Genomic DNA, 22,333 nt, shown 5'->3' with positions numbered 1-22,333 from the left:
CGGCTCCACAGCACAGAGGCTTGAGTACAATAAGATTATTCGGAATTAGCTGGTGAATGTGCACGGACTGGTTGACGTTCTGCTCTTTTGTGTCTATGTTTTTAGTTCATTTCACTCAGATTTCCTAGATTTAGGGTCTTGTGCGGTTGCTGATTTGCCAGGCCAAATTGTAGGTTGTTGTTGCGTCTGTGGTCTAGGGGTTAGGCAAACGAACTCGTAATAGTGAGGTCGCTGGTACGGGCGTTTGAATCTCAGGCCCGATGTTGTGTCTTTGGGAAAGGCACTTTACACGAATTTTCTTCCCTTCACCCATGTGTAAATGGGTACCCGGCCATAGACGGCAAAAGATCTTGTCAGTATGTTAGTGTTTTAAGGACTGTAAAATGGCAGCTTGCACTGTATGCTTTAAAGGAAGTTGAGATTGTTTCAGAATGCTACCAGAGCTGTTGGGGTTATGATAATAATATAGATCGCAAAGCGCATACTGGTTGCTGTTGAGCGGGAATTTGCGCAGTACAAATGCTATCTATTATACTTGTGGCTTGGGTGCATTCTGTATGGCCCCACGCGCTCTAGAAACTTGTCTACTGGTCACACCTCTGCGAGGATGCAAATTTGGCAAATTTCACCGGTTCGTCTCTCTTCAGAGCCAAGATGTCATACTTTGTAGCCATGGGACGAGCGGACGTTTTCCTTGTGTCCTCTGGGGCTTTGTTTTGCTATGTGGTACAATGTGACCTATTGCTGCAGAAACCCCAGCATTGCAGACGGGTTCTTAAAACTGTTAAAAGAACTTGAGGCTAACTCACCACTTTGATGCGGTCAAAAAATCGTGGTGTAACTTATTGTTAAATTATATTTCCGCAGCTATCAAATTATGTAGTAAATTCTCCAGCTTTTGCACAGATCAATAATATTAATTTCGTAAACACCTGTTAGCTATAATCTAGAAAATTCCTTAACTAATTTTTTTTTTAAACTCTCAGCGGGTGGTTTCTGTGAATTTTATTGAAAGGTAACCATCTATAATATATTCTCTGAAGACCTAGGTTTTGCATCAGAAGAAGAAGAATGTAGACAACATGACATAAAAGCAATCCATTTTGTAAATCTTATTATTATGACAGCTTATGGCGAATATAAGAAAGCGACAGGCAAGTTTATTCGGACACACAATGCGGAAAGAAGCATTGGAGAATATTGTAACAACAGGCAAGTTTAATGGACAGAGCAGAGAGGCAGAGGCTGACAGAGGGAAAAGATACTGGACAAGATGACAACATGGCGAGGAGCAGCAAGAACAACAGACACTATTGCTGCAACGCAAGACAGAGTGAAGTGGGGGTTCATGGTCGCCAACGCCAGTCTGCAAGGCACCGGATGATGATAATGATTATGAAATTGAGCTTTTTCTTAACAAACTCAGTTACTCACTTCGCCTCCCTCCGCCCCTCCCCAACCCCACCTGGGAAAAACAAACAATACCTCATATTATTATATAGGCCTTTCTCTATTCATTTGTAGTCCATATATTAAAGTGCATTTATGTTTCCCACAATCGGTCAGCAGGTGCAGTATTGTGTAGGCTTATGCGTGTATGTTATATGGTTAAACAACAACAGCAAACAAGAAGAAAACTTGAAATAAAACGGAACTGAGCTTCAAACAATACTTAAGCGTTGAGAAGGACGCGCGGTGTGACACCGCTGTTTCTGATCCTCTCAAAAATGGCGACAAACCAAGCTGAGTGTATAATTTACAGTCTCTGGTCCGCACAGCCATAGTGAATTTACGGGGGTGACGTCAGAGTTGCGACCTCTATAATATTATGTGGGTAAAAAAATCAGATTCGGACATTGGAGATTGCCTTGATAGTAATGATAGTAATATTAGGCTAGTGAGACAAATTTGTGGGCCTTCGGCATATCAATATTGTGGTAGGGTGGCCAGTTCCTTTCCACGCCGCCTTTACTTCCCCAACTCAAGGGCGTATAGTATTTTATATAAATTAAGAACAAGTTGGTTTTTTTTTTTAATTTAGGCTAAATTGTTGTGAATATGATTAGATCTAAGTTAAGACCAATTGATACAAACTGCTGTGCAACGTATGCGTGACATCCATTCACCCAATAAATAGATTTTATTATTAATTGAAGTATAATTTGCGCCACGAATTTTTGACCCGCAGAGGAATTTTTTTTTTTTTCATCTCGTGAGAGTAGTTTAGTTTTAGTAGAGGTTTTACGGCGCTCGCAACTGCATAAGGTCATATGAGAGCCAGCAGATTAGAGGTGTTACAAGAGAGTAACAAACATAAAAAAGAAGAAGGGGAGAATTTAAAAGGACGATAGATGTTAGATAGGAAAGAAGGAGCAAACCACACCAGAGCACCCACCAACCACCCACTCGTGAGAGTAGAACGTGTAAATATTGCGCACTGAAATCTTGACACAAGGCTATTTTTGTACCCCATTAACAAGTTAGAGACGAGTTTTCATATGTAGCCTAGGCTGGGGAATTTAAACTGTCTTTTGCCCACATCATGATTGTTTTTCCTTGATATTTGTTTTTTTTTTTCTCTGCGTTGTGTATCTATCTAACCCTAAAGGTCTTGTAATTAAATTCCCGCATGTGGTTGAATGATGCATCCGATGTGATATGTACATTTTGTCAGCGTTACTTCTCTTTTCATATTAAATTTTAATGAGAGTTTAGAGCTATAATTTAAATGTGTATATATGTTTTACGGTCCTGAACAACCAAGAAAAATTTTCCTCTGAGATAGTATTATATTATCTTATCTACCTCTTCCCCTTCCCTTTACCCAGCTTGTGACGCTTGCTTTTTTTTTTTTTAAATAAAAATTAAATAACTGTCACTGAAACTATGCAGTTCGATCATGAAGGGGGCGTCAGATAGGCCTAATATTTCATGAAGCATGGTTCCCATACATAATTATAAAGAGAAGAAGTTGACTTTTCTTGACTGGGCAGCTTTGCCTTGTCTTGAGTGTGCTTTTGTGTAGGTAGGTGTTGTGACTTTGCCCCCTCCATTTATTGTTCTCACGAGTGTAACGTTTTTACAACTTAATTAAACTTCAAGCATTTCATCGATCAAGACAAAAATCAGAGCTCCAATTTGTTAAAATTTGAACAGGTCAAATAAAAGTTTGTACTCATGCTTTTCCTTGGTTTGGCTAAAACTGCTGGGATAAAATCAGATCTCGGACATAATACTGTTTCTTTAGTAAAAAAGATAATGGAAGGAAGTTCCAGAATAGGTTACAAACTTAGGCCCTCTATTAGTGATGAGAGGTCAGGTATGAAGCGGGGAGCATCTTAAATTAGAGAATGTTATATTATCATTAGGTGTGTGTGTGTGTGTGTGTGTGTGTGTGTGTGTGAGTGTGTGTGTGTGTGTGTGTGTGCGCGCGCGCGCGCGCGCGCGTGTGTGTGTGTGTGTGTGTGTGTGTGTGTGGGTGTGCATATAGGTGTACACGAAGGCCAATTTGATTGTGTACGTGTCTTCGTTAGTGTTTGTGACCAACGATTACTAGATTTATCCCACAGAAACTCCTACCACACACCTTTTAGAGTATCTGTGAGCGAGGGTGAAGTTTGTTAGAAGAGGACATTTTCCTCTGCTAATTCCGTTTTTGCGTTTATTCTTTGTTTGATGCAAGCACGCTCACACACGAATCCTGAGACGAACAAGTACACGAAAACACAGATACACGTGTACGCTCTCTCTCTCTCTCTCTCTCTCTCTCTCTCTCTCTCTCTCACACACACACACACACACACACACACACACACACACTCACACACACACACAATATGGGCTAAGGGTTAGCCTACCTCACTGGATAACAATGAAATACAACTTTTCCTTCAGCGCAGCGTCTCTTAGAAAAAGTAACTTTAAAACGTAAATGGGTATACACGTAGTATAAGGGAAATAACAACACATATAATTTTTGATTTCTTTATACGAGTTCATTTTTCTTAGGAGGTCTTCAAGGGACGCTACTCTAAAATAACGCTGAAAGTGATTCTTCAACAACAAAAAGTCAAATAACGTACAAATGTGTCCTCAGTTTCCCTGACGTAGTTCGCAGTCTTATTCATTTGGCGCTGGAAATCAGCGATTTCTCTAATCTTTTTCAGGAATATGCCTCCAAAGCCTAAGTTCCAGGAGGGTATGTTTTCGTGTTCCTCGTTTTAAGAACGTAAAAGATACCCTGAAGCATTCTGTTGTCTTTTACCAACTCTACTTTTTTGAAAATTTAGTATTGTTGATGCAGGTTTTCCGCTCGGCACAGGCCAGCCACCGGGGCCGGGGACGCGGGGTCGCTAGATATCTAGATATCTGCACCACAGGCTAGATCTAGATCTAGAATCTAGATTTAGATTCTACACTTCACTGTTTATGACCTGTTTCCTGTCTGCCTCATGAATCAGTTGAGTGGGTCACTCTACTAGATTCTAGATCTAGATCTTGGTCAAGAGATCGAAATAGACTAGATATCTAGTCTAGATCTACTTGCTCATTCTTCATTTCATGTAAGGAAGTGGCTATTCTCATCCGGGGTGAGAATAGAAAAACGATCTACCTCTCACCCCGGGTGAGACTTGCCAGCGTAGGCTATTCTCACCCGGTGCGAAACAAGACCTGCTTTTCCTCATTTTGGAATACTGTCTATCGGTGTGGATGATCAAATTGATAAAAGCCAAGAAAAAATTACGTTATAGCACAAAAGTAAGCTAATTTGATCGTCTTTAAAGATTCTATGGCTATTTCACTGTTCGAATCGAGCCGAACTACGCGGGTCGCCATTTTGTTTTGCCCGGAAGTTCTCGCAAGATCTACTCCTCCCCTCTCTCTCTCTCTCTCTCTCTGTCTCTTTCTGAATACTGTCTATCGGTGTGGACGATCAAATTGACCAAAACAAAGTTAAAAAATGATGTTAAAACACAAAAGTAAATTAATTTGGTTGTCTACAAAGATGCTACGGCTATTTAACTTTTCGAATCGAGCCGAACTACGCGGGTCGCCATTTTGTTTTTACCGGAAGTTCTCACGCTACTCCTCTCTCTGTCTCTTTCTCTCTCTCTCTCTCTCCACTGCCCACATACAAAATTGTACGCTTTTACTTTTAGTAGGCTACAGTTGTAATGGAATGTTTGTTCACGGCACAGAATTCTACAATTTTTCTGTTATCACAGTGTAGAATTCTGTGGTTTAGGGTGAACGCAAAATTTGTTGGCCTAGATCTAGGCTATAGTTCAGTGAACGCGCACCAGGTGAGAATAGCCAAAAGACTAGCCTGCACTATTCTCATCCCGGGTGAGAATAGAGGTGGCCTTCATGTAATATATCTAGATCTAGAGTCTAGATATAATCTAGATCTAGATCTAGAATCTAGATATAGATCTAGACTAGATCTAGTTGGGCCACCTCTTTTTTTCTCACCCCGGGTGAGTCGTGAGAATAGCGCAGGCGAGCCTTTTTTTGGCCATTCTCACCCGGTGTGCCTTCATGGTGATAGGCCAACCAGTGTAGGCCTAGCTAGTCCCTAGAGTTCACCGTGAACAAACATTCCAGCGCTCTTGTGTTGAAAGCGTGCAATGTTATTTTATTTTGTCTGTGGGCAGTGAGAGCAGAGAAAGAAAGAGAGAGAGAGGAGGGGGGGGGGGGGGGGGGGGGGGAGTAGCGCAAGGACTTCCAGGCAGAACAAAATGGATGGTTAAATAGCCGTAGCATCTTTGTAGACCAAATTAATCTACTTTTTTGTGTTTTAACATCATTTTTTATCTTTGTATTTGTCAATTTGAATTTTGATCGTCCACACGGATAGACAGTACATCATTGTATTCAGAGAGACAGCGAGATAGAGGAGTCTTGCGAGAACTGCCGGGCAAAACAAAATGGAGACCCGCATAGTTCGGCTCGATTCGAAAAGTGAAATAGCCATCATAGTGCTGCCATAACGTAACTTGTGCTATAACGTCATTTTGTCTTCGTTTTTTTGTCTATTTAATCATCCACACCGATACAGTATTTCCAAAATTAGGAAAAACAGGTCTTGTTTCACACCGGGTGTGAATAGCCATCGCTGGCAAGTCTCACCCGGGGTGAGAGGTCGATCGTATTTTTATTCTCACCCAGGGTTGGGATAGCCACTGAATGTTATCCTGGCTTTAAAATACAAAGTGACTATTTCACCGAACGTTTGGGAAAATAAAGTTGAACTCTAGATTATTTCTCCGAACGGTTTTCGATCTCGGGATTTTTTGGTTATTTGGAGATTTAGGCGTCCTCCTTTCATTCTGCCATTCTGCAAGGACTGGGAAGAAGCATCTCAATAAATTTCTAGAGCTAGAGATTTTTAAATGTCTGAATATTCAAATACTTCAGTTTTGGTTGGGGCAACGTTCCCGAACCATACTTCATTTGAAAATTCCTTCAAAAGATACTGCGAGAAAACAAGACTGCTCGACCTTGGCAGTGACCTATTTTGCATTTAGTCACCCAGCAATCTAAAATCCTTCATGTAACAAGAGAAAAAATCCCCCCCCCCCGAGATAAATGAAAAGTCTAGGGGGTTACAGTTGGTCTTGCCCTAATAAGTTTTTCCCCATAAATTGATGTTTTGCAATTGAAATTAAGTGATTTGCGACAGTTTTGGTCGTGTTAGATCTGCAGCAAAAATTTCTGCAGTTTGACTTTGAAAGCAATGCATCTCTGTGTGTTGGATTAAAAGGAAAAATTTACCCCCAAAGAGTCGTAAAACCGTTGCATATCTTTTCTGAAAGATGATAGAATCATTAAGAAGAAATGGTAAAAAAAAAAAAAGATCAAGCAAAGCGCAAAAACAGCACTTCCCGATTCAAGAAGGTCAGCCCTATAAAAAGGGCTGCTGTGCTTTTAGGGTTAAAGTTACTTTCCATTATATAACTCTGGTTTGGAGTCAGACCTGAGATTGTCAAGAAAATAACCTCATTCATCATAGGTTTGTAAAATTTCAAATTCCCGATTGCTGCTGCATGTCGTGAACGGGACATCGCGTGCAGTGCTATCGTGGGACAAGGGTACGTAGAGAATGAGAGAAGATCATGATGAAAGTCAATCTTGAAACTTGGCTGGTTCAATCCTACACCCAATTCGTCTGCTACTTAAGATTTTTTTTTTTTTGAGTTAGGAGACCCGTGACGATTTAAAAATCATCTGCAATGTGTATAATATATATTATATTTGTAATTACCCTGTTTTCTTTTATATATATTTCTTTAAACTCTTTTTTTCTCTTTTTTTTCTCATTGTGTCTTTTCTTTACCATTGAAGTGTACACAGCCTGAGGGACATGGTGGGATTTCACTTGAAATTTTTTTTCTGTTTTTGCTGTATTATAATGTCAGATAAAAATTATAATTATCACTAACCTGTAGGGTGTGGTAAAATGGGAAGTGGAAGCTGGCCAGTGGTTAAAAACGGGTTTCTCTCGAGGCTGTCTCATGAAGTGAGTGTACAGCACATTATACTAGAAAATCATCAAAATGTTACTGATTTGATAATTTTCATCTTTTTGTTGCCTCTTTGCTCTATTTTCAAATTTAATTTTTCAGGTGAAAAGGTACTTTGCTATCATGGCCCTCTCTTGTATGAGGCTAAGGTGAGATTCTTTTCTTTTTCTAATGAGAATAACAGTATGTATTGGGCTCTTGTTGAGCAAGACTTCTTGAGACTTAAAAAAATATTGTCTATGTATTCGTCAACTCAGCTAGTAGCTCTGTTTTTCTAGATGAGTTGGGCACATTTTTCACAAGTTTAAGTTCAAATTGTGATCTTGTATTCATCAACCATGTTTATAATATATAATATTGTTTTCCACTTTGTATTTTTTGTCTACTGGGTGTCGGAATGTTTTTTTGTGCTTTCCTTTACATTTTTTGTCGTTGTCTGGCAAAATAGTTTTTTTTTGGTGTTTTTTTTGCTAAGTTGAGTTGTTAGAACTGTTTCTTTCATCATGTCAATAAAACCTACAACGTAATGAAGTAATGCTAACATTATTTTTATTGTCCCTTCAAGCACTATGTATATATAAAATGTGTGATAGTTAAATCTTGCCTCTTTGTGCCATCACAATTGTACCTTCATTTTGTCTCTACACAGTGCATGCGTGTGGAGACTCGAGAGGGTAAAGTGCAGTACATGATTCATTATAATGGATGGAACAAGAAGTAAGTGCCATTGTTTGATTTTTCTATTTAATTTGATTTGGTGTGTCATTTCTTTCCGCTCGGTTTTTGTTTCTTTAGGGTTAAGGAGTATTCTAAAACTATAATGTTAGATGTTAGATTAATTTACATTCTATTCTTCCTTGAAAAGTTATAAGATATGAAAACTCACACTTACCATTACAAACTCCTGTTTTTGTTAGTCTCAGCAGCATGTATGGTAGTGAACTTATTAATCGCATTATTTCAAGATATAGCTACCTTGAATAATTATTATGACAGTTATAGGTGTTGACCGATCATGCATTGCATGAATGAAGTGGTACTGTTGTTGTTGCTGATTTATACTATACCCTGTGAATGTTTTTCTCAGGTAAAGAAGCAGTCATTCGGCACTTATATGACCTTATTGTGTTGCAAGTGCCGTAAAACTCTTACTAAAACTAAAACTAAAACAGCAGCCTATAGTAGGCTCTCTATTGGAGAATTTGAAATATACCTCTTGTGGTTGTGTTGTGCACTCAAGTGGGTTTTTACCTCACTCCTATTTTGTGCTGTTGTCCTCATATATATATCAGGTGAAATGAGATCAATGTAATCTATAAAACTGCTTTTGAATTTAAAAAATTTTACCTTTCACTTTCATTAGAATGTTGGTAATTTCACTTCCTACCACCTTATTTGGTTTTTATTTTGCACTTAGTTCTCATCTGCTCACAGAAAACATTCAGTGTCTGTATAGTTTTTTCATTTGTGCTCTCTCTTTGCAGCTGGGATGAATGGGTGCAAGAAAGTAGAGTTGTGAAGAACAATGAAGCTGGTGTACAAAAGCAGAGAGAACTGTTGAAAAATCATGGGTATGTGAGTTGGTTTTTGTTGTTTAATATGTGTGTGGATTTTAATTTTACTTTGTTTTCCATGTATTTCTCTCCTCCTTGACTTGATTGAGTTTGGGATTATAAACATTACTGTGACTTTGATGTCTTTTGTTTGTTTCTGTAAATTTCTTAGTTTGCCCCCCACTAGGGCAGTGCTACTAACTGAAGTGTCTTTAGGCCATTCCCAAACGGGGGGTATTAACATGTTCTTATGCACAATAGAATTGTAGATGGGCTGATTTATCAATGTCATGCTCTTCCTGTGCCGAAACAACAGTGGGGAACTGCTGGTTTTTCTTTCCTCATCCTTACTATCGTCATTTTTCCTCTTCTTCTTTTGTATGTCAGTCTCTTGTGAACTGCTTTTTCCGGGGTGCCTTGATAGTCGAAACAGACATTGTGCTGTTGAGGCTTGAGAGGTGAACAGAGTAAGCCTGATTCCCCGTTTGGACCTTTCTGTTGGCATCCACCCCTTGGCGCTCATTTGACCTTATGAAGTTTCGAGCGCTGTAAAACCTTACGAAAACTAAACTAAAATTTCTTAGTTGGCTATGTTTTTGGTTTTTGATTTTTTGTTATTTAAAAATTTTTTGGGTGGGGGGTTGGGTCAAGATTCTCATCTTTCTGATGTTTTCACTACCTTTGAAATATCATCAGGAGGCTGCAAAATCACTTGCAACAGTATTATCAGATCCTGTGAGAGAAGTAAAAAAAAGAAAAGAAAATGTGCTGTTGGTGAATAATCATTTGGTTAGTTTAACTAATAAAATGTTATTTTTATTTTGTGAAAGCATGTATCTAGCGTTAAATAGTTAACTATATTTTACAATTTTTCACCACTAAACTAAGTGTTCTAAATTTGTATCCTTATTTTTATATTTCAAAATGTTTTTGACATTGTAGAAAATATACTCACACATGATTATATTTCAACTGGTGTTTCAGTAACCATTTCATTTGTTTATATTTTATATATATATGAAGTGATTTGCAACACTGACGCAGTGTTCTTATTTCTATCCCCTGTTATATAGGGCTCTGACAAAGAAAACAAAAACGGCCAAGAAACTGGAGAAAGAACTCTTAAAACAACAAAAGAATCAGAAAGAGAAGGCGGCCGCTAAAGAAACACCAAAGGAGAAAGAGAAAGCAACAGTCAAAGAGAAGCAATCAAACAGAGAGAAGGAGAAAAAGGAGAAAGAGGCAAAAGAGAGACCTGCCACCCCACAGCCCTCTGCAGGAGACAAAAGGAAGGACAGAGGAGATAAAGAACAAAAAGAAAAGGAAAAAGAAAAGAAAGACAAAGATAAGGACAAGGATGAAAAGGAGAAAAGTTCATCAAGTAATTTCAGTTCAATTAATCTCATGCATATTAGTTTGGTGTGAATGGTGAATGAAGGAATTTGGTAATTATTTTATAGTTGTTTATGTTGTCACTGTACCATACTATTGTATTAGTTGCCACAGTAGTGTTTATTTGATTTCAAGATAGTATGAATTAAAATCTTTAGGTGTTTTAAGCAGTCTTTTGATAGACACTCTGGTGTATTTTACTATGGTCCTGCCATAATTATTGCCTGTTTTTGCATCGGCGAGAGAGTATGGCTGCTGCAGACATTTTTTTTACAAATAATTGCTTTTAAAAGGGGACCAAATGAATATAAGTGTTTAGATGTAAAAGTGTCTCTTCATATGTTTTTATTCGCTTTGTTCACAAATGCAAGATAATCATTTACAGAGCTCATTTGCTTTTCCATTCATTTAAGTGAGCAAGAAAAAGACAATTGTGAGGCATCGTGGTACAATCAGGTGCTTGTCAAAAAAAATGAAATCGAAGATATCAGCAGTTGTCCACCACTTTGACCAGGTTTTTTTTATTTCCATTTTTTAAAACATTTCTGTTTGGATTTTGCTGGAAACGTTGATTATAGACACAACAAGTGTAAAATTTTATTATCCAAGGACTCTCAAGCTTTAGAAATCTTCAAACATGGGCAGCCATTTTCTCGCTAATTTTACCTCTGAAATCAGATTACCCCCACCTTAAACTTCTATTCAAGATAGATGTGCGTTTTTTTAATCGAAAGATGGTCAAATGAAAATGCTTTAAATTGATAATAATAACTTCACATGTCCATTAATTGACGAGCGCCTGATTCTATCACATCGTGACACAATTATGTTCTTTATACACATCTTTATTCTGTAGACATCTAATGAGCTTTAGATAGAAGTTGACATACATGAATCAAGATTTAAACTGAATAGTTTCAGAGTTTAGGAATAAACACAGTCCTTTTTCAGAGTAGTGGGTCACTTAGGCCTATGCTGTTTATTCTTTTATCTTTTGAATGCTTAAGTTTTGTTTTATGAAGATTGTGTATGTTCATCAACGTGCTTCATTTTTAGGCTCTACCCCTACCTCAGCGTCTGCACCCAGCCAAGATTCCAATAGCTCCACACAAGCATCTTCGACACAAGGTGAACCCAAAAGGAAACGAGTACGGCTTGATAACACCGTAGAATCTGTGAGTATTGTTGCCCATTTAAGACTTGTTTAGATCAGCTTGTTCTTTATGCAATTGTATTTCAAAAGCTTTGAAAAAAAAATGTAATTATAGATGTTTTACTTCCCCATCGAAACAATTTTAATAATTTAGGAGATGGGCTTCTTCAACCCTGCCTGTTAGGGCCAACCCAGGTTGAGATGGGTACAACATCCCACAATAAAGAGAGACACGGTCAATGAAAAAAAGCCTCCCCGAACAGGAATTGACCTCACGTCTTCTGCATGGGATGGCAAATTACCTAGCTACAACACCACAGATGCTTGTCAAAATTTTTTGTGCTAGAGCATATTGTGATTTAAAACAGGCTCTGACTCATTTTAGATCTACGAATTCCTCAAAGCATAGAATAGTGTTTTAAAGACTAATTGTTTGTATAAAAGTATCAAAAAGTTGAAATTCAAGGGAGACTAATTTTTTGCACGTTCAATGTTCACTTTTTGTGTTCCTTTATATCAGTATGCAACACCAGCTCAATGTGTAGTGTTTTTGACATTTCCCCATCTTACAATGATATATTTCATTCCTGCCTTACCTTGTCTTCTTTTATAACCTAAAACCTTGATGTTTATTATAAAATAAAGACTTGAAAGAGGTTTTCTGCAATAATAATATAATATTTAAGATCCCTTATTATAAGAGTTGCTATCTTGTTTCCTATAATACTTATATTCTTGTGATCTATTTTTTCAGGAGGAAACATATCTGTCAAAGATTGAAGTGAAAATCAAAATCCCAGACGATTTGAAACCTGTTTTAGTTGATGACTGGGATCTGATCACAAGGCAGAAAATGGTAAAGTCTTATTGTGGTATTTCCCAATGCATCAGTGAAATTGTAAGTAGGTTGATGTTCAAGCCACTAACAGTTTGACAGTGTATGCGTACTATCTTCTGAAAATTGTCTTTTTGCTTCGAGTGCCAGTGACCCTTTGAATAGAGTGAAAATGTTGTTTGTACAGAGATGTAACATTTTCCTGGGGTTTAGTGATGCTCTACAATCATCGTCAGTTTTTCTGTTTGTAATTTACTTCTCTTGACATTGCACTTTAAAAAATAAAAAGGAAAGCAAAGCTGAAAAGAACCTGATGTGACAGATGTGTCCGTTTTCTGGTTGTAATGTACAAAAGCTTTCACTTATTATAGCTGTTGTCTTTGACATTGTGTCTATTTTCTTTCTTCCAACAAGCTTGTTAATCTGCCCTGCAAAATGACTGTAGATGATATTATTGAGGACTTCATCAAGAGCAAATCGACAAAAAATTCCAATGTTAACAAGTAAGTTTCTGATTTTTTACCTCTGCTTTTTTTTTTCTGATGGTTGTTCTATACTGGATTCAGAAGGTTTGTTATTGTCTGTTGTTTAGTCTTCTTCATATCATATTTTGACCTCCTCTAAAATTTGTATAAATTTATTTGCAGAATTTCTTCTTCCAGTTCCTTTCTGAATGTTATAAGTACCATAGCCTTTGGTTTTTGTCTTAATTGAACTGTGTACTTAAATGGCTGAAAAAATATTACTTCTTTCATGAAAAATGTTTATTCTTCAAGTAAATGTTTCTTTGGTAGTTTATCATCTCTGTTCCTTTGAACTTGAACTGAAGGCTGGCGCCACTGCACTATGACTTGCACCTATATCGTTGTCTGGCTGCAGAGATGTGAAATTATAACACTGAACGAGGTTGTGGACAAATGAAATAATAGATGTTTTTATTTCTCTGGATCATGTGTGAAAACATTTTAAATTGCAGCTGTCTGAACTTGTTCTTTCTGTTCACTTGTCCCAGTGAAGTTAATCATTCATCACTGATGAGACGGGTGTCTTGGAAAGTAATTTTTTTTTCAAAACTTTTAATGTGGTTGCTGCTTTTGCAGATTTTGAAATATACAAATATGTTTATTGTATGTGAATATATATGAGATTTTGCTACAGTATAGAAATCCGTTCCCATAGGGTCATTTGAAGAGCCAACGAGGGTGGGTGGTGGGGGGCTTTCTTTTAGTTATGGTTTATGGTTTAACTAAAATGGGGGATGGAGTCATCTAAATTATAGAAAACAGATGAAGGCGAAAACAGTGAAAATCAAAATATCATGTTTTTGCTCAGAGGAAGGGTCAACATCCTTTTCCTTCTCTGGGCGCTGTTGGGGGGTCCTTTAGCTTCTTAACTTTCAACAGGCTTTTTTGCTATATATGCAGTTATCTGGCCAGGGAGAGTCAATATTACTGCCATCGCCTTCGAGTAAAATATGTATATTTTCTGCCTGACAATATTGAAATAATTGCTTGTATATTTAACAGGTGCAGAATAGCTGTCTACAGACCAGTAGCTCAAAATTAAGGGGCAATGATCGCTCAAAGAAAACATTTATAACACATGCACAGTGAGAGAAGTAAATGTTTTAGTAAGGTTTTACGAAGTAAATGACCAAACTTTTTTTTTTCACAGAGATGCCATGATAGAAACAATGTCTGGCTGCAAAGATTACTTCAATGTCATGCTGGGCACACAGCTGCTGTATAAATTTGAAAGACCACAATATGGAGTGGTAGGTTCAAGCTTGAACAAAATATTATTTAAGAACTAGACTACTGTAACAGAAGAATGATTTTAATCTCTTTTTCGTGTGTTTTAAAAAAAAACACATTTTTGCTTAATAAAACCATGTAATAAATCATGCTTTGTTGCCGCCTAGAATGTGTAAAATTCTTCGTATGTTTTCTATAAATGACAAGATTTTGTGCCTTGTCTCTTGTGTTTTGTAGGTCAATTTGTATGTCATTTATGGTTATTGCAGGGAGTAAGTTCTTTCTGACATTGTTTCTATTTTTAGGGTGTACTTGATACAAGTCAATAGTAAAAGTTTGAAAACTAAAGGAATATAGGTCGTTGTTCCAAACGGGACAATACTGCATTCTCCTTTAATAAAGATTTATTCTTAATTGTTGACTTTCATTGGAAAATTGTGTAGGTCAGTTGATTATGGTTTATATGTTGGGACAGAATAAATATGTGTGTACACTGGACTAGATATTTTAGTAAATTTGGAAGTCTAATCTGTAAGTTTCAGTTGTCATTGGCAGAATAGCAAGGACAAGGTGAAGTTTGATTCGGAAATGTTTTATTGTTACACGTTTCTACCTTTGTGATCTTGTAATGGAGAGGCAAATGAAAGGACATATAAGGGAGAAATGTCAGACATTTTTGCAATTTTTTTCCCCTGTTTTTCATTTCATTTGCCGCTCCATAAAGATACTTTAGTGCAATGGGAGGATGACTTTCCCAATTCAGTGCCCAGGGGTGCAAGAAAAAAGTCTTCCTCAACTTGCAGTTTTTCCTTTCTTTTGGAAATTGCTGACCCAGGTAATTTATTTTATTATTCCTGTGGTCCTCAGATTCGGGCAGAGAATCCAGACAAACCCATGTCAAGCATATATGGAGCTATCCACTTCCTCAGGTTATTTGGTGAGTGATGTACCCATATTTAACTTTTTAATCAGTGTTTTTTATATGTTGACAGTTGATTAAGAACACAGAAATGGCACGTTTTGAATTGCCCTCTCCATTATATATATGTTCTCTCTGAATAGATAGTCAGATTGAGATTTAACCTCAGATCTTGACTGGAAAGGACCCATGCCAGCATTTTGTATAAATCGTTTTGAATGTACGTTTAAATTCAGATCAACACTTTACTTTAACACTACCCACCCATGCGGCGCGCACAACACGTAACACTTATCCCCACGGACCAGGATACAGGTGCGGTACACGCTATATCACACCGTTGCCGATCGGCGTACCGTATGGGCAAAGTGTTAAAGAAGCTTTACCCTTTGAGCTCAGTGTGGATTAAAATGAGTTATTATTGTTGTCGGGACAGTGTAACTGTTCAGATCCCCACCTCGTCCAAATGTCCCAGTATCTATCCATATTTGAGTTTGAATTAGATGAATGGAGGTTTTTGGAGGAGTCTTCAAGGACCTCTGTTACTGTCTAATATATGTTATTGCTGATTCCACTGAAGTGACCAATTGATGTTAAGATAGGCGTTAAATGTACCCAAAATACGACAAATTGTGTTAGTAGAAGGGTCATCAATAAGAAAGCTATGCATTGATGATTATGTTTCTCTTCAAAAGTAAACACTTTGTGTTTTACGATGAATACCTTCTCTGACAGACCCTGTGTCTTTCCAAAACATTCATAACTTTCTGGGAAACATTGATACACATTACCATTTATTCAGTGACAAGGTCTTTCACTAATGTTCTTAGCCAGGCGCTAGTTCCCACCTGGGTAGCATGGTGACAGTTTGTGTAAATATCTTTCCTTAGTACTTTGTCGGACTTAGACTGGTATTCCGACCTGTGACAGTGTGGTTGCAAATCCAGCTGCATAATCACTGGGCTGTCAGTACCATTTGCATCATTATTGTTCTCTTTTTAACATTTTTACAAGGTTTTAGTAGCTTTAAAAATTGTTGTTTTGTTTTTCACATAACTTATAATGGATGCACATTTATTTGCGCTAGATTAAAGTAAAATTCTTTTTACGTATTTTTTCTCGCCCCTTTTGATATTTGTAGCATCTGACGATATTATGGAGGTGACTTGTGTTTAATATATTTACATGTTGTCATTTTTGATATTGTTTTTATGTTATTCTCACTTCCTTTCTTTTATGATTAGTTCGCCTTGGTGCTATGCTAGCCTACACCTCACTGGATGAGCGGACTGTTCACATTCTGTTGGGTCATGTTCACGATTTCCTCAAGTAAGTTCCTTTGTACCTTTTGTTAATTATCATTTCCTTGTGTTTTGTTTGATCCACTTTTGAATGCCTCTCTAGAAACCAAATAGGTGTTTCTGAAGACAGATTTTGTTGGATCCCTTTATATGCCTTTTTAGTTGAGAGGATTCCTCTTTGAAGAAGAGTATAAAACTTTCTGTGTGCTACTTCAAACCCCAACCATCCACTTGCAAAAAAAGGTGTGCAGTACTTTGTTACTCACTCGAATACCACTAATCTGGTCCCTTTTCACAGGGTAAAAATATAAACCCACGGCTCCTGATGTTTTCTTTAATGTGTCCTCATTATTTTCTTTCCCTCTTTCTTCACTCTTCTGTACTCTTTCGGCTGAGTCAAGTGCTGTCTGCTTTTAAATTGAATGATTTGTGTCAAGTGGAATGATACACCTAAACACACTCACCTTTCACACAAACCCCCCCAGTCAAATGTGGTTGTCTGACTTTCAGGGGATGTAGTGTAGCTTGTTTTTCCTTGGTGTCGGTCATAATGGGTTTATGTCCCTTATAGTTTTGAGAATTGGGAAATCAGACAACTTGTCCTTACAGGTTATGATTTATGTTTCTCGTCTTCAAAAAGATTTTAACAGAGAGGTTGTAGAGTGATATGGGTAAAAATAATGGAATTGACACAAGAGGAGGTGCCTGTGTGATTAATACGAATGCTATAATTACAGTAAGGGAAGGCTGATCATTTGTCCCCTCCCCCCAAATCAAAATGTAAAAATGTGCCCCCTTGAAAAATTGCAATAACATGGATAAACATCTGTTTTTGTATTTAGAGAATGAAGTTTGTCCTACTTAAGGCTCTTTGCAAGTGCAAGGACAGATATGTTAATTGCAGTGCTATTATTTGTGGGCGAAAATGGGTTGTTGTTTTTTTTTGTGTGTGTTTTTTATACTGAATTGTGCCTTATAAATGTTTCCCATGACATTTGTTCTGTATCATAAGGACACTGTCCAAGGTGACTACCTGTTTAAGAAGACCATTTTTCTCCTCAACAATAGGTAATTGACTTGGACGGGTGTGACTGTAATTTGGACTGTAATTGTCAAAAGTAGTTCCTTAAGTTTTCTTTGTCTTTCACTTTTATATATATGCTTTTGTTTCAACCAGCTTACTAGACAGACAGATGCACCTAAAAAAAGTTATAGTCAAACCTGCTCTAAGGGCGAAAACATAGAGAACGCCGATTTCGGAGACTGACTCAGTAAGCGCCGATAGGTATAAAAATTCCCTTATGATTTCCAACTTGCCCCACATAGAGCTGGCCGACTGCAGGCGGCTTTAAACTCGGATCGGAGTTGTCGGCTTTATCGGAATCCAAACTACATTCTTATTACGCCGAAAAACTGGGAAGGGTGTCTCGCTGTCAACTCACCACCGCAGTGCTTTCTTGTCGTATTTCCATTTTTTAACAGTGAAAATGAGACTTCTTCTTTAAGTCACATTTTGTTATGAACTGTTTTCACTGTTATTGAAAATGGAGGTATGACAAGAAAGCACCGAGGTCGCGAACTCCCAATGCCGTCTCGCCATCGCCAACTCGGGTTCAGCGGTTTGTGTGACGTCACCCGACTGGACTGGGGACAATTTTAAATGGTCATTTCAGAGCTGGTGCTTCACGGTAGACAAAAACTAATTACATTTTTGAAATCAGCATTGTCAAAATAGGGTGATCATAGAGCAGAATTGCATTTTAAGCAATATTTAAGAAAATTCGTGTTTTTTTTCCCCAAAATATTATGCTTCATGAATACCAGCTGTGTTGTGGTGTAATTAATTTTAATTTTTTTCTTAGATCTAGAATCAAGATCTAGATATCTCGGCTTTACTGTGTCAGTAGAGTGTGATTTTGAAGAGACGAGGCCTGTGTAGTTTTTCGTTGCTCGTGTAGAGATCTGCTTATCTGGCTGTGTCGTGTCTTGTCAAAATGGATGTCGATTTACAACAACAGTAATAATAATAATAATAATAATAATAATAATAATAATGAAGATCATTTCTATAGCGCCCACTCCCGTGTAAACACAGCTCTAGGCGCTTTACATAAAAATACATGTACGAACAATATTCACGTACGCGACACAAACACAAAAATACACACACTCATACACACACACAAACACACACACATACACACACACAAACACACACATACACACTCACGAACACATAACATGCACACATGTTTTTTCTTAGAAAGCTAAAGTATTTTAAAGTTGATAAAACATTGATGTCCATGTTCTACCATTCAACCATGGAAAGTATTATCGATTTTTGTATAACAGCATGGGCCGTGAACACAAGACAACAAGATAAAGAAAAATTAAATCGACTAATACGGAAAGCATGTAAAATTTCAACATCTTCATTTCCCTACTTGGATGAATTGTACATAACAGCTTGCACTAAGAAAATTAATTCCATCTTTTTAGACAACAAACATCCCTTGTTCCCTCAAATAAAAATATCAGTCAGAAGTAAAAGACCCATGCTTCTGATCTGTAACAAAGAAAGATACAGAAGGTCATTTTTACCATCATCTATCAAAATGCTTCCATCTTAACCATCTATCTTGTTTAGTGTACTTACGACCTTAGAGCATGCATCAAAATAACATTGAGTGTGTATCTAGCTTACGATTATTATTGTTTATGCTGCTGCTCATTTATATTATGTATGTGATTGTAAGCCTACTTGTGTGTGCATGTGCGTGCACGTGTGTACGTGTGTGTTTGTGTGTGTGTGTGTGTGCGTGCGCGTGCGCGTGTGTGTGCGTGTGTGTGTGTGTGTACTCGTGGTGGAACACCAAACCAATGTGCCAGGATCTGGACAATAAAGATGTATCTTATCTTATCTTATCTTATGTGCACACACATGTACGCCAAACACACACACACACACACGCATGCACACACGCATACTTGCTTATCACACGCGCAAGGGGGGGGGGGGGGGGGCTCTCGAGGCCTAGAGGTTAAGGTGTTCTCCTCTCACTCAAAGGTCCCGGGTTCGAATCCGGGTAGCGACCAAAAAATTTTTTTTGCTCTAAATTTGTCTCCTTTCACCTACTCTCCAGCAAATTTCTGTCATCTGCTTTCGTCTCCTCTTTCTGCCCCCCACCCCTTCACCTCCTTTGCCCCCTCCTCTGGGCTCCTGATTCTTTCTGCAGCCTTTCTACTGCTACTCATTGGCTTCTTCTTACTGCTGTCTTTCAGCCACACCCCTGATCTTCTGGTAGGAAAGATCTACACCAGCCTTTTCGGACAAGGGCGAAAAATCTCGGAGGTCCCGTGTGCAAGTTGCGCACGTTAAAGATCCCTTGGTGGTCTAAAATCGATAAGAGCAGGCTTCGCCCGCCACCCGGGCAAAATTCAAAATTTCCTACCAACTGAAAAAGTTTAGTGTGTCCCGCGCGCTCATATGACCTTATGCAGTTGCGAGCGCCGTAAAACACTTACAAAAAAAAATAAACAACACGCGCACGCTTACACGTCATCACGAAATGAGCATAAAATAATCTACACAATGCAATTCACAAAATACATAAATGGATACATAGTCATTTACATAACATTGTATTGAAACTGAATCTACAGACAAAAAAAGATGCCATTAAACGTGTCTTTAAAGATTTTTAAAAATTTATGGTTGGGGAAGAGAGTTCCAAACTGACGGAGCAAGGTGGGCGAACGATCTTTCAGCTAATTTTTTACCCCCTTTTCTAGGAACTCTTAAAAGATACTGATCGCCTGATCTTAGTGATCTAGATGGAACATACATCTGGATGAGATCACTAAGATATAAGGGAGCTTTGTTATTGACACATTTATGACATAATATTGCAATTTTATATGACATTCTACCGGACACGGGAAGATAATCTGTCTCCTCTCTCTCTCCCTCCCTCTCACCCTCTCCCTCCCTCCCTCCCTCTCCCCCCTCTCCTCCTCTCCCCCTCCCCCTCTCGGATGACGAGTCCATTCTTGTAAATTTGTAATCACTCAAGACCTAGAACTAGATTCTAGATACGGTAGATGTAGGCAGACTAGACAACAGTAGATCAATGCAACGCGAGCCTAAAGGGATCGGCAATAGGCGCCCTCTATGTGGAGTCAAGCAGACACCGACTGGCGCCTGTCCGAGTCGATCTTCAGCCGCTTAAGTTTCGGCTTTCTTTATGTTATCGCCCTAGCGGTCTACTGTCCAAGACAATCACCTGTAAACTAACCACTTCCCTCTTCCCCCCTTGTGTTTTTTTTTCCTATATATCTTAATGACACTGTCTAAGATATCCACTTGCCTAAGACAACCACTTTTTTACTCGACAGTGGGTGGCCGTCATGGACAATTTCATCTGTATTTTCTATATTTTTAAGTTGTGCTTGATTCAGATGTGTTTACTCTTTCTTCAACAGGTACCTGTCGAAAAATGGACCAAATTACTTCAAGATCTCAAACTATGAAATAGCTACACCAGACTATCACAGAAAGGCAATATAGTTGACAGGGACTCTCTGTATTTTGTCTTAAAGACTGAAGCGAGCTTAGCTTGTGCTGAGTTCATCATTTTGTTGACCTTTCTTAATACTTTCTAGGTTACTTTAGTGTCTTTTCACGAAGGGTATTTTCTTTATCAGAAAGGACTCATGATTCTATTTAACTGTACTTATGAGATAAGTTTGCTTAGTTTTTTACTTGGCTTTTGTTATTTAACTTTTGAGTTTGAATTTATGAGCTTTTTGTTTTTTAAGGTTAATTAGGATGTTACTTTCTTTTTCCCATAGTCACAAGGTTGGGTGGGAAATGGTAAAGTGGTATTTGACAGGGATATAATTACAGATGTTCAGAGTTTGATTTAAATAAAGTCAACAAACTGCAAGTTTCAAAATATTGCAGGGAAGTTCTATTTTGAGCCAGAGGTTGCTTTTGGTGTTGTGTGAATGGATGCGTGCTATGCTTAATGTCTTGTTCTACATGATGTGTTTATCTGAGTTTTGAATAGGAGAGAGTGCTTTTTTTTGGGGGGGGGGGGGGGAGTGCATGAGTGAAGGTTTTATATTCTTTAATGAAATAAAATTACATGTTGAAAGTCATTTCTGAATACTGTTTTCCTTCAAATAAAGGAAGATTTATCTTGAAATTTCTATTGTCCGTCCTTCTCCCCCTACTCTCCCCTGCACACCCTCTCCCAATTTCTGATAGTATTGATAGCGAGTCATTTAGTTCAGTATTCAGGCTGCTTGGACCTTCTTTGCAAAGAGGTCAGGGTGCCACAATTCTGAAGAAAGATGAAGATTCTTCTTAAAATAGACTTCTCTGCATTGAGAACTGATATCTTTTGCATTTTATGGCAAAAAGCTGAACTAGCAGGCAGCAAAGAAATGTTTATTCCCATCGTTACTTAAAAATGCTACAGCTTGAGACATTAACTTTTGCTTCAATCATATGGTCACTTCCCATTCGTGACAGTCATCATATGTATATACAGTAGAGTCTACTTTAAGTTAAACTTCTAACTGAAATCTGCTGCACCACAGGATCGTCTTTGGTTTAGCCTGGTTTTTGGTTCAGAGATGTGTCTACTGTGCCTGAACTACAACAGAGAACTGCTGCTTTTTCTTTCCAAATCCTTACTATCGTCATTTTCCTCTTCTTCTTTTGTACAGTGGAACTCTGATTCAACGAGAACTGGGATTCCACGAGATGAGATTCCCTGTTTTTTTCTTCTTTAAAACCAATAAAAATAACCGGGATTCAACGAGCACTAAAATCAGCGAGCTCGGATTCAACGAGGTCGCTTCCAGGGTAAACAGCCCCCGCAGACGTGGCGTCGCTA

The 22,333-nt window shown here is 38.0% G+C and overlaps 1 protein-coding gene across 1 annotated transcript; it reads left to right on the top strand.

The window, feature by feature from the left end:
* Positions 1–4,079: 4,079 nt before the first annotated feature.
* On the top strand, positions 4,080–21,568 carry LOC100533543 (mortality factor 4). The gene is made up of 12 exons (XM_013080821.2): positions 4,080–4,198; positions 7,626–7,672; positions 8,173–8,240; positions 9,008–9,094; positions 10,150–10,457; positions 11,525–11,643; positions 12,376–12,477; positions 12,871–12,959; positions 14,131–14,230; positions 15,078–15,147; positions 16,374–16,458; positions 20,913–21,568. The coding sequence occupies exons 1-12, from the start codon at positions 4,171–4,173 to the stop codon at positions 20,995–20,997; spliced, it is 1,188 nt and encodes a 395-aa protein (XP_012936275.1). The 5' UTR covers positions 4,080–4,170; the 3' UTR covers positions 20,998–21,568.
* Positions 21,569–22,333: the final 765 nt, after the last annotated feature.

The sequence above is a fragment of the Aplysia californica genome, unplaced genomic scaffold (assembly GCF_000002075.1).
Source record: "Aplysia californica isolate F4 #8 unplaced genomic scaffold, AplCal3.0 scaffold00101, whole genome shotgun sequence".
In the NCBI taxonomy this organism is placed as follows: Eukaryota; Metazoa; Mollusca; class Gastropoda; order Aplysiida; family Aplysiidae; genus Aplysia; species Aplysia californica.
The sequence above is the reverse complement of the archived record's forward strand: the minus strand, read 5'-3'. Positions and strand labels throughout refer to the sequence as shown.

Coding starts and splice junctions, on each gene's coding strand:
- LOC100533543 (XM_013080821.2), top strand. CDS start 4,171: ATGCCTCCAAAGCCTAAGTTCCAGGAGG. Junction 11,644..12,375: donor TTGATAACACCGTAGAATCT/GTGAGTATTGTT, acceptor CTATTTTTTCAG/GAGGAAACATATCTGTCAAA. Junction 16,459..20,912: donor CATGTTCACGATTTCCTCAA/GTAAGTTCCTTT, acceptor TTTCTTCAACAG/GTACCTGTCGAAAAATGGAC.